Source organism: Oncorhynchus tshawytscha, unplaced genomic scaffold, assembly GCF_018296145.1.
Source record: "Oncorhynchus tshawytscha isolate Ot180627B unplaced genomic scaffold, Otsh_v2.0 Un_contig_2238_pilon_pilon, whole genome shotgun sequence".
Classification (NCBI taxonomy): domain Eukaryota; kingdom Metazoa; phylum Chordata; class Actinopteri; order Salmoniformes; family Salmonidae; genus Oncorhynchus; species Oncorhynchus tshawytscha.
This window is the reverse complement of record NW_024609462.1, coordinates 1-12,479: the sequence shown is the minus strand read 5'-3', so window position 1 is coordinate 12,479 and position 12,479 is coordinate 1. Positions and strand designations below refer to the sequence as shown.

Here is a 12,479-nt window from a genome sequence, read left to right as displayed (position 1 = left end):
TACTCCTATCTGTCAGTTTACTGGGTTCCAAGACTAGAACTCATCAATCTATCAGCTTACTGGTTCCAAGACTGGAACTCATCAATCTATCTATCTAGTCAGCTTACTGGGTTCCAAGACAGAACTCATCAATCTATCAGCTTACTGGGTTCCAAGACTAGAACTCACAATCTATCAGTTTACTGGGTTCCAAGACGAGAACTCATCAATCTATCAGCTTACTGGGTTCCAAGACTGAACTCATCAATCTACAGCTTACTGGGTTCCAAGACAGAACTCATCAATCTATCAGCTTACTGGGTTCCAAGACTAGAACTCATCAATCTATCAGCTTACTGGGTTCCAAGACAGAACTCATCAATCTATCAGCTTACTGGGTTCCAAGACTAGAACTCATCAATCTATCAGTTTACTGGGTTCCAAGACTGGAACTCATCAATCTATCAGTCACTGTTCCAAGACTGGAACTCATCAATCTATCAGTTACTGGGTTCCAAGACTAGAACTCATCAATCTATCAGCTTACTGGGTTCCAAGACTAGAACTCATCAGTCTATCAGTTTACTGGGTTCCAAGACTAAGAACTCATCAATCTATCAGCTCTGGCTTCCAAGACGAGAACTCATCAATCTACAGCTGGGTTCCAAGACTAGAACTCATCAATCTATCAGCTTATTCGGTTCCAAGACTAGAACTCATCAATCTATCAGCTTACTGGGTTCCAAGATGAGAACTCATCAATCTATCTCCTATACTGTCAGTTTACTGGGTTCCAAGACTAGAACTCATCAATCTATCAGCTTACTGGGTTCCAAGACTAGAACTCATCAATCTATCAGCTTACTGCCAGGTTCTATTATTCCAAGACGAGAACTCATCAATCTGTGGATCAGCTTACTGGGTTCCAAGACGAGAACTCATTAACTGGGTTCCAAGACGAGAACTCATCAATCTATCAGCTTACTGGGTTCCAAGACGAGAACTCATCAATCTATCAGCTTACTGTCACGTTCTGACCTTAGTTCCTTTGGTCAGGACGTGAGTTGGGTGGGCAGTCTGTTTGTTTTTCTATGTTGGTTTTGAGTTCGGCCTAGTATGGTTCTCAATCAGAGGCAGCTGTCAATTGTTTTCCTGATTGAGAATCATACTTAGGTAGCCTGGGTTTCAGTTTTGGGTTGTGGGTGTTTGTCTTCCGTGTCAGTGTTTGTGATGCTGCACACTGGCTACTGCATCTCAAAATGGACAAACAGTACTATTGGCAGTTATTTTTTCTAGTTTTTCAAGAATGTCTTTTCAGGGAGTATGGGAGCACACTAGTTTGGTTCGCCTAGACGACTTTATTCTGGATGCCAGCCGAACTGAAGCCTTTAGTAACCTCTGGGTCATTCACTGTGTAATCAGCTCTTATCCTGTCGTAGCTCAACGCTAACCCAGATAGAGACATGTAAACCCTCCCTGTCCAGCCCTGGATGCTAGGAGATCTCCCCAGCTATAACCCTGTCTACGTCTGTCTGTTCCTCCATTCTTCTGTGGTCCTTTGTGGCTCAGTTTGTAAGAGCTTGGTGTTAACAACGCCAAAGTCTTGGTTTCAGTTCCTGCTGGGGCCAATGTATGCACTCACTGTTGTGAAGTCACTGTCGTGAAGCCACTGTCGTGTAGCCACTGTCGTGAAGTCACTGTCGATAAGTCACTGTCGATAAGTCACTGTCGATAAGTCACTGTCGATAAGTCACTGTCGATAAGTCACTGTCAATAAGTCACTGTGGATAAGTCACTGTAGTTAAGTCACTGTCGTTAAGCCACTGTAGTTAAGTCACTGTCGTTAAGCCACTGTTGTTAAGTCACTGATAGGTCACTGTCGTGAAGTCACTGTTGTGAAGTCACTGTCACTGTGAAGCCACTGTCGTGAAGCCACTGTCGTGAAGCCACTGTCGTGAAGTCACTGTAGTTAAGTCACTGTCGTTAAGCCACTGTAGTTAAGTCACTGTCGTTAAGCCACTGTTGTTAAGTCACTGTTGTGAAGTCACTGTAGTTAAGTCACTGTTGTGAAGTCACTGTAGTTAAGTCACTGTTGTGAAGTCACGTTAAGTCACTGTTGATAAGTTACTGTCGTGAAGTCACTGTTGATAAGTCACTGTAGTTAAGTCACTGTTGATAGGTCACTGTCGTGAAGTCACTGTTGTGAAGTCACGTTAAGTCACTGTTGATAAGTTACTGTTGTGAAGCCACTGTTGATAAGTCACTGTCGTTAAGTCACTGTCGATAACTCACTGTGGATAAGTCACTGTGGATAAGTCACTGTGGATAAGTCACTGTCGATAAGTCACTGTCGATAAGTCACTGTTTATAAGTCACTGTTTATAAGTCACTGTTTATAAGTCACTGACGTGAAGTCACTGTTGATAAGTCACTGTCATGAAGTCACTGTCGATAAGTCTCTGTAGATAAGTCTCTGTTGATAAATCTCTGTTGATAAGTCTCTGTTGATAAGTCACTGTAGTTAAGTCACTGTTGATACGTGTCTACTGAATGCCAGGTCATATTAACGTGTAAAGTCGCTGTGGATACGTGTCTACTGAATGCCAGGTCATATTAACGTGTTAAGTCACTGTGGATAAGTCACTGTGGATACGTCACTGTGGATACGTCACTGTGGATACGTCACTGTGCATACGTCACTGTTGATGCGTGTCTACTGAATGCCAGGTCATATTAACGTGTGTCTGTTCTGTCTTCAGACATGATTACAGAGAGATGCTTCACAACTCTACCTTCTGTCTGGTTCCCAGAGGACGACGCCTGGGATCCTTCCGCTTCCTGGAAGCACTGCAGGTACACACACACACCATGTACACACACACACCATGTACACACACACACACGTACACACACACACACACGTACACACACACACCATGTACACACACACACACACACAAGTACACACACACCACGTACACACACACACCACGTACACACACACACACACACACACACACACACACACACACACACACACACACACACACACACACACACACACACAATGTACACACACACACACACACACACACCACGTACACACACACACACACGTACACACACACACACACACACACGTACACACACACACACACATGTACACACACACCATGTACACACACACACACACACACACACACACACATGTACACACACACCATGTACACACACACACACACACACACATGTACACACACACACCCACCATGTACACACACACATGTACACACACACACCACGTACACACACACACGTACACACACACACACACATGTACACACACACCATGAACACACACACACAATGTACACACACACACACACACACACACACACACCACACACACACACACAATGTACACACACACACACTGTCCCCAGATCACCATCTACTGTCCCCATATAGATCACCATCTACTGTCCCCATATAGATCACCATCTACTGTCCCCATATAGATCACCATCTACTGTCCCCACCATAGATCACCATCTACTGTCCCCATATACTACTGTCTCCATATAGATCACCATCTACTGTCCCCATATAGATCACCATCTACTGTCCCCATATAGATCACCATCTACTGTCCCATCTACTGTCTCCATAGATCACCATCTACTGTCCCCATATAGATCACCATCTACTGTCTACTGTCCCATATAGATCACCATCTACTGTCCCCATATAGATCACCATCTACTGTCCCCATGTAGATCACCATCTACTGTCCCCATGTAGATCACCATCTACTGTCCCCATATAGATCACCATCTACTGTCCCCATCACCATACTGTCCCCACCATCTACTGTCCCCATATAGATCACCATCTACTGTCCCCATCTACTAGATCACCATCTACTGTCCCCATATAGATCACCATCTACTGTCCCCATATAGATCACCATCTACTGTCCCCATATAGATCACCATCTACTGTCCCCATATAGATCACCATCTACTGTCTCCATATAGATCACCATCTACTGTCTCCATATAGATCACCATCTACTGTCCCCATATAGATCACCATCTACTGTCCCCATATAGATCACCATCTACTGTCTCCATATAGATCACCATCTACTGTCCCCATATAGATCACCATCTACTGTCCCCATATAGATCACCATCTACTGTCTCCATATAGATCACCATCTACTGTCTCCATATAGATCACCATCTACTGTCCCCATATAGATCACCATCTACTGTCCCATATAGATCACCATCTACTGTCCCCATATAGATCTCCATATAGATCCATCTACTGTCCCCATATAGATCACCATCTACTGTCCCCATGTAGATCACCATCTACTGTCCCCATATAGATCACCATCTACTGTCCCCATATAGATCACCATCTACTGTCCCCATGTAGATCACCATCTACTGTCCCCATATAGATCACCATCTACTGTCCCCATATAGATCACCATCTACTGTCTCCATATAGATCACCATCTACTGTCCCCATATAGTTCACCATCTACTGTCCCCATATAGATCACCATGTACTGTCCCCATATAGATCACCATCTACTGTCTCCATATAGATCACCATCTACTGTCCCCATATAGATCACCATCTACTGTCCCCATATAGATCACCATCTACTGTCCCCATATAGATCACCATCTACTGTCCCCATATAGATCACCATCTACTGTCCCCATGTAGATCACCATCTACTGTCCCCATGTAGATCACCATCTACTGTCCCCATATACAGTACCAGTCAAATGTTTGGACACACCTACTCATTCAAGGGCTTCACTGTTTTCTACATTGTAGAATAATAGTGAAGACATCAAAACTATGAAATAACACATATGGAATCATGTAGTAACCAAAAAGTGTTAAACAAATTTGATTTGCCTTGATGACAGCTTTGCACACTCTTGGCATTCTCTCAACCAGCTTCATGAGGTAGTCACCTGGAATGCATTTCAATTAACAGGTGTGCCTTGTTCAAAGTTCATTTGTAGAATTTCTTTCCTTCTTAAAGTGTTTGAGCCAATCAGTTGTGTTGTGACTAGGTAAGGGTGGTATACAGAAGATATCCCTATTTGGTAACAGACCAAGTCCATATTATGGCAAGAACAGCTTCAATAAGCAAAGAGAAATGACAGTCCATCGTTACTTAAGACACACATGTCAGTCTATCCGGAGAATTTCAAGATCTTTGAAAGTTTCTTCAAGTGTAGTCGCAAAAAAACATCAAGCGCTCTGATGAAACTGGTTCTCACGAGGACCGCCTCAGGAAATGAAGAACCAGACCAAGAAGGAGAGTGATGGAGTGCTGCATCAGATGACCTGGCCTCCACAATCATGGAGCCTCTATTTGGACACAGAGACAGTGGAGCACAGAGAGTGACACACACACACACACACACACACACGCATGCAAACAAATACATTTGCATACACATTTACACATTCTAATAGTCTCAAATGAAACGTTTACCATTTTACTTTCGTCACAATTACAACAACAATTTGAGCAATTTGAGTCGTTGGCAGTGGAATGAATTAGGCTATTTTAATGACTAGAGTTCACAGGTAATGTCTTGCTGTTTGGTGCGTGGATAAAATGGTCTATCTGCTATTACAGCTGAAAGGAAGTAGAAAGATCTGCTGAAGAAACAGACGTCCAGATGGCGCAGCGTGTTTTAAAGCCCCAAACCACTGATCACATGACCACTGATCACATGACCACTGATCACATGACCGGGATGATTTCTTTGTTGTTTTGCTGACGATAATTTGCATTATTAGATGGTTCAGCAGGCAGGCAGGGACTGCATTAGTGTCATTAGCATTATTAGATGGTTCGGCAGGGAGGCAGGGACTGTATTAGTGTCATTAGCATTATTAGATGGTTCGGCAGGGAGGGACTGTATTAGTGTCATTAGCATTATTAGATGGTTCAGCAGGCAGGGACTGTATTAGTGTCATTAGCATTATTAGATGGTTCGGCAGGGAGGGACTGTATTAGTGTCATTAGCATTATTAGATGGTTCGGCAGGCAGGGACTGTATTAGTGTCATTAGCATTATTAGATGGTTCAGCAGGCAGGGACTGTATTAGTGTCATTAGCATTATTAGATGGTTCAGCAGGCAGGGAGGGACTGCATTAGTGTCATTAGCATTATTAGATGGTTCAGCAGGCAGGGAGGGACTGCATTAGTGTCATTAGCATTATTAGATGGTTCGGCAGGCAGGCAGGGACTGTATTAGTGTCATTAGCATTATTAGATGGTTCGGCAGGCAGGCAGGGACTGTATTAGTGTCATTAGCATTATTAGATGGTTCGGCAGGCAGGGAGGGACTGCATTAGTGTCATTAGCATTATTAGATGGTTCGGCAGGCAGGCAGGGACTGCATTAGTGTCATTAGCATTATTAGATGGTTCAGCAGGCAGGCAGGGACTGCATTAGTGTCATTAGCATTATTAGATGGTTCAGCAGGCAGGGACTGCATTAGTGTCATTAGCATTATTAGATGGTTCGGCAGGCAGGCAGGGGGACTGCATTAGTGTCATTAGCATTATTAGATGGTTCGGCAGGCAGGCAGGGACTGCATTAGTGTCATTAGCATTATTAGATGGTTCAGCAGGCAGGCAGGGACTGCATTAGTGTCATTAGCATTATTAGATGGTTCAGGCAGGCAGGGACTGTATTAGTGTCATTAGCATTATTAGATGGTTCGGCAGGCAGGGACTGCATTAGTGTCATTAGCATTATTAGATGGTTCAGCAGGCAGGGACTGTATTAGTGTCATTAGCATTATTAGATGGTTCGGCAGGCAGGGACTGCATTAGTGTCATTAGCATTATTAGATGGTTCAGGCAGGCAGGGACTGCATTAGTGTCATTAGCATTATTAGATGGTTCAGCAGGCAGGGACTGCATTAGTGTCATTAGCATTATTAGATGGTTCAGCAGGCAGGGACTGTATTAGTGTCATTAGCATTATTAGATGGTTCGGCAGGCAGGGACTGCATTAGTGTCATTAGCATTATTAGATGGTTCAGCAGGCAGGGACTGTATTAGTGTCATTAGCATTATTAGATGGTTCAGCAGGCAGGGACTGCATTAGTGTCATTAGCATTATTAGATGGTTCGGCAGGCAGGGACTGCATTAGTGTCATTAGCATTATTAGATGGTTCGGCAGACAGGCAGGGACTGTATTAGTGTCATTAGCATTATTAGATGGTTCGGCAGGCGGGCAGGGACTGTATTAGTGTCATTAGCATTATTAGATGGTTCAGCAGGCAGGCAGGGACTGCATTAGTGTCATTAGCATTATTAGATGGTTCAGCAGGCAGGGACTGCATTAGTGTCATTAGCATTATTAGATGGTTCAGCAGGCAGGGACTGCATTAGTGTCATTAGCATTATTAGATGGTTCAGCAGGCAGGGACTGTATTAGTGTCATTAGCATTATTAGATGGTTCAGCAGGCAGGGACTGCATTAGTGTCATTAGCATTATTAGATGGTTCAGCAGGCAGGGACTGCATTAGTGTCATTAGCATTATTAGATGGTTCAGCAGGCAGGGACTGCATTAGTGTCATTAGCATTATTAGATGGTTCAGCAGGCAGGGAGGGACTGCATTAGTGTCATTAGCATTATTAGATGGTTCAGCAGGCAGGCAGGGACTGCATTAGTGTCATTAGTACTGACATCAGGGACAGGGACACGCTGCTTTGACTTCCACTTGTCCTCATGGAACTAGCCACAATACTAGTGGTGTCCTGTCCTCATGGAACCAGACACAATACTAGTGGTGTCCTGTCCAAATGGAACCAGACACAATACGAGTGATGTCCTGTCCTCATGGAACTAGACACAATACTAGTGATGTCCTGTCCTCATGGAACCAGACACAATACTAGTGATGTCCTGTCCTCATGGAACCAGACACAATACTGGTGATGTCCTGTCCTCATGGAACCAGACACAATACTAGTGATGTCCTGTCCTCATGGAGTCAGACACAATACTGGTGATGTCCTGTCCTCATGGAACCAGACACAATACTAGTGATGTCCTGTCCTCATGGAACCAGACACAATACTAGTGATGTCCTGTCCTGTCCTCATGGAACCAGACACAATACTAGTGATGTCCTGTCCTCATGGAACCAGACACAATACTAGTGATGTCCTGTCCTCATGGAACCAGACACAATACTAGTGATGTCCTGTCCTCATGGAACCAGACACAATACTGGTGATGTCCTGTCCTCATGGAACCAGACACAATACTAGTGATGTCCTGTCCTCATGGAACCAGACACAATACTAGTGTTGTCCTGTCCTGTCCTCATGGAACCAGACACAATACTAGTGATGTCCTGTCCTCATGGAACCAGACACAATACCAGTGATGTCCTGTCCTGTCCTCATGGAACCAGACACAATACTAGTGATGTCCTGTCCTCATGGAACCAGACACAATACTAGTGGTGTCCTGTCCTCATGGAACCAGACACAATACTAGTGATGTCCTGTCCTCATGGAACCAGACACAATACTAGTGGTGTCCTGTCCTGTCCTCATGGAACCAGACACAATACTAGTGGTGTCCTGTCCTCATGGAACCAGACACAATACTAACCAGACACAATGGACCAGACACAATACTGGTGATGTCCTGTCCTCATGGAACCAGACACAATACTAGTGATGTCCTGTCCTCATGGAACTAGACACAATACTAGTGGTGTCCTGTCCTCATGGAACTAGACACAATACTAGTGGTGTCCTGTCCTCATGGAACCAGACACAATACTAGTGGTGTCCTGTCCTCATGGAACCAGACACAATACTAGTGGTGTCCTGTCCTGTCCTCATGGAACCAGACACAATACTAGTGATGTCCTGTCCTCATGGAACTAGACACAATACTAGTGATGTCCTGTCCTCACGGAACCAGACACAATACTAGTGATGTCCTGTCCTGTCCTTATGGAACCAGACACAATACTCAGTTGTGTCCTGTCCTCATGGAACCAGACACAATACTAGTGATGTCCTGTCCTCATGGAACTAGACACAATACTAGTGATGTCCTGTCCTCACGGAACCAGACACAATACTAGTGATGTCCTGTCCTGTCCTCATGGAACCAGACACAATACTAGTGATGTCCTGTCCTCATGGAACCAGACACAATACTAGTGATGTCCTGTCCTCATGGAACCAGACTTAATACTAGTGAAGTACTGACCTCATTGTGTTAGAGAATAGTGTTGACACACGCACCATAATACACTATTAGACCCACCGTAGCCATCGGTAGTATGTGGCTCTGTCATAACAGTGACATGTTACCAAGGACAGTAACTCCTCCAGTCCCAGTCACTGTATCGTCACTACTGTGTTACCTGTGTGTTGGCCTGCAGGCTGCCTGTGTACCTGTGATACTCAGTAACGGCTGGGAGATGCCCTTCTCAGAGATCATCCACTGGAACACAGCAGCTGTGATCGGGGACGAACGACTGCTACTTCAGGTGACGTAGATATTTTAACCCTGTGTTCACCAGGTAACGCTGAGTCGGCTGAGAGACAACACATTCTTTTTAAAATATTTTTTTATATATTTGTGATCTGTTCCACCAGTCTGTTAGAATGGTCTATTTGACTGAATGGCCTATTTGACTGAATGGTCTATTTGACTGAATGGTCTATTTGACTGAATGGTCTATTTGACTGAATGGTCTATTTGACTGAATGGTCTATTTGACTGAATGGTCTATTTGACTGAATGGTCTATTTGACTGAATGGTCTATTTGACTGAATGGTCTATTTGACTGAATGGTCTGTTTGACTGAATGGTATATTTGACTGAATGGTCTATTTGACTGAATGGTCTATTTGACTGAATGGTCTATTTGACATGTCCGGTGTCTCTGACTGTTTGATTGACAGATCACGTCACTGTATTCGTTCTGACTGTAGTTCTGTTGTTCCAGATTCCGTCTACGGTGCGTTCCATTCACCAGGACAACATCTTGTCTCTCAGACAGCAGACCCAGTTCCTGTGGGAGGCCTACTTCTCTTCTGTAGAGAGGATAGTACTCACAACACTAGAGGTAAGAGGACCGTATACTGCTGCTACTACTACTACTACTGCTACTACTGCTACTACTACTACTACTGCTACTACTACTTCTACTACTACTACTATTACTACTACTGCTACTACTACTGATACTACTACTGCTACTACTACTGCTACTACTGCTGATACTACTACTGCTACTACTACTACTACTACTACTACTACTACTGCTACTACTACTACTACTACTACTGATACTACAACTACTGCTACTGCTACTACTGCTACTGATACTACTGATACTTCTACTTCTGCTACTACTACCACTACTAGTACTACCACTACTAGTACTACTACTACTAGTTGTAGTAACAGGTGTTTGTCAGAGAGCTACTCAGAAGCCTTCTTGGACGTAGCTCTGCTTGGGTGCCTCTTGAGGGTTCAGGTAATCCTCGACCAGTGAATTGTCTTGTTAGCAGCTTTGATTATTACTATTGTTGATTTGACTCTGTTTCTCTCCCTGCACCAGATCATCCATGACCGGGTGCTCCAGCATGCAGCCCGTAGTAACCTGATGTGGAACAGTCTTCCCGGAGGTCTCTACTCCCTGCCTCAGTACTCCTCATACCTGGGAGACTTCCCTTTCCACTATGCCAAGCTAGGTGAGTCCTGCCACGATCTTCAGATAGATCTCAAATGTGCATCAAAGTTCATCCATGTGGATGGTCATGAATTTGGTTCTCCGGGCATTACGACAGGGGTGTACCGCAAGGTTCTATTTTAGGCCCTGTTCAGTTCACTATTTAAACCTCCTATCTGGTAGACTTCCCCATTCGCCAAAGCTAGGTGAGTCCTACTATAACAGAACGTGTGGTGTTGTACCACGAGCATCTACATGCTCCCACTTGTATTGCTCAGATCTTCCACTACGCCAAGATACATGTCGGTGAGTCTTGTAACCATCTGTTAAAGAGAACCCAGAACATTAACGCGGATGGTTGTAAATCTGGTTTCCAGGACATTACAAAAGAGTGTACCACAAGGTTCTATTTTAGGCCCAGTCCTTTTACCATTTCTATAAATGACATTGGTAAAACGGGGGAGAGAAATGTAGATTCATCTGTATTTTATTTATTTATTTTATTTCACCTTTATGTAACCAGGTAGGCAAGTTGAGAACAAGTTCTCATTTACAACTGCGACCTGGCCAAGAAAGCAAAGCAGTGCGACACAAACAACAACACAGAGTTAAACATGGAGTAAACAAGCGTACAGTCAATTACACTGATTGTTGATGACACTGTTCTACATTCATGTGCTCCCTTATATAGATGCATATCACATCCGTTAGCAATATTATGTGTTCATTGTGTATAGTGGGAAGACACATATCAGCCTACTACCATACACTTGTGGAATAATCTCCAAAGGTCTCTCAAAAGTGGATGATTTGGTGTCCGAGGGTAATTCAGATGGCTGGATGAGGACCTTCAAAGTGGATGATTTGGTGTCCGAGGGTAATTCAGATGGCTGGATGAGGATCTTCAAAGTGGATGATTTGGTGTCCAGGGTAATTCAGACGGCTGGATGAGGACCTTCAAAGTGGATGATTTGGTGTCTGAGGGTATTTCAGACGGCTGGATGAGGTCCTTCAAAGTGGATGATTTGGTGTCCGAGGGTAATTCAGACGGCTGGATGAGGACCTTCAAAGTGGATGATTTGGTGTCTGAGGGTAATTCAGACGGCTGGATGAGGACCTTCAAAGTGGATGATTTGGTGTCTGAGGGTAATTCAGACGGCTGGATGAGGACCTTCAAAGTGGATGATTTGGTGTCTGAGGGTAATTCAGACGGCTGGATGAGGTCCTTCAAAGTGGATGATTTGGTGTCTGAGGGTAATTCAGACGGCTGGATGAGGGATGATTTGGTGTCCTTCAAAGTGGATGATTTGTTTTGTATCTCTGTTTTTGTTTTCTGAGGGTAATTCAGACACACACACACACACGCTGGATGAGGACCTTCAAAGTGGATGATTTGGTGTCTGAGGGTAATTCAGATGGCTGGATGAGGACCTTCTGACTGAAGAATGTGTTTGTTTTCTATGATTGTGTTTTGTATCTCTGTTTTTGCTTTTCCAATTGTATTGATAACACACACACACACACACACACACACACACACACACACACCCAACCACACACGCATAAACACCCACCCACACACACAAACACACACACACGCATAAACACCCACCCACACACACACATAAACACCCACCCACACACACACACAAACACACACAAACACACACGACTTGGGAGCAGGTTAACGTTGTTTATTAGGATGAGTCTTGTCCTTGGATGC

General features: G+C 44.1%; 1 protein-coding gene across 1 annotated transcript in view; it reads left to right on the top strand.

The window, feature by feature from the left end:
- The window catches only part of LOC121844920 (exostosin-1a-like), a gene marked incomplete at its 3' end in the record, with an annotated part of 80,885 nt that extends 70,107 nt beyond the window's left edge, over positions 1-10,778 (top strand). The window contains 4 exon segments of the mRNA XM_042315434.1: positions 2,739-2,832; positions 9,457-9,564; positions 10,028-10,147; positions 10,646-10,778. Coding sequence (XP_042171368.1) covers positions 2,739-2,832; positions 9,457-9,564; positions 10,028-10,147; positions 10,646-10,778 — 455 coding nt within the window.
- Between the last annotated feature and the right edge of the window lie 1,701 nt (positions 10,779-12,479).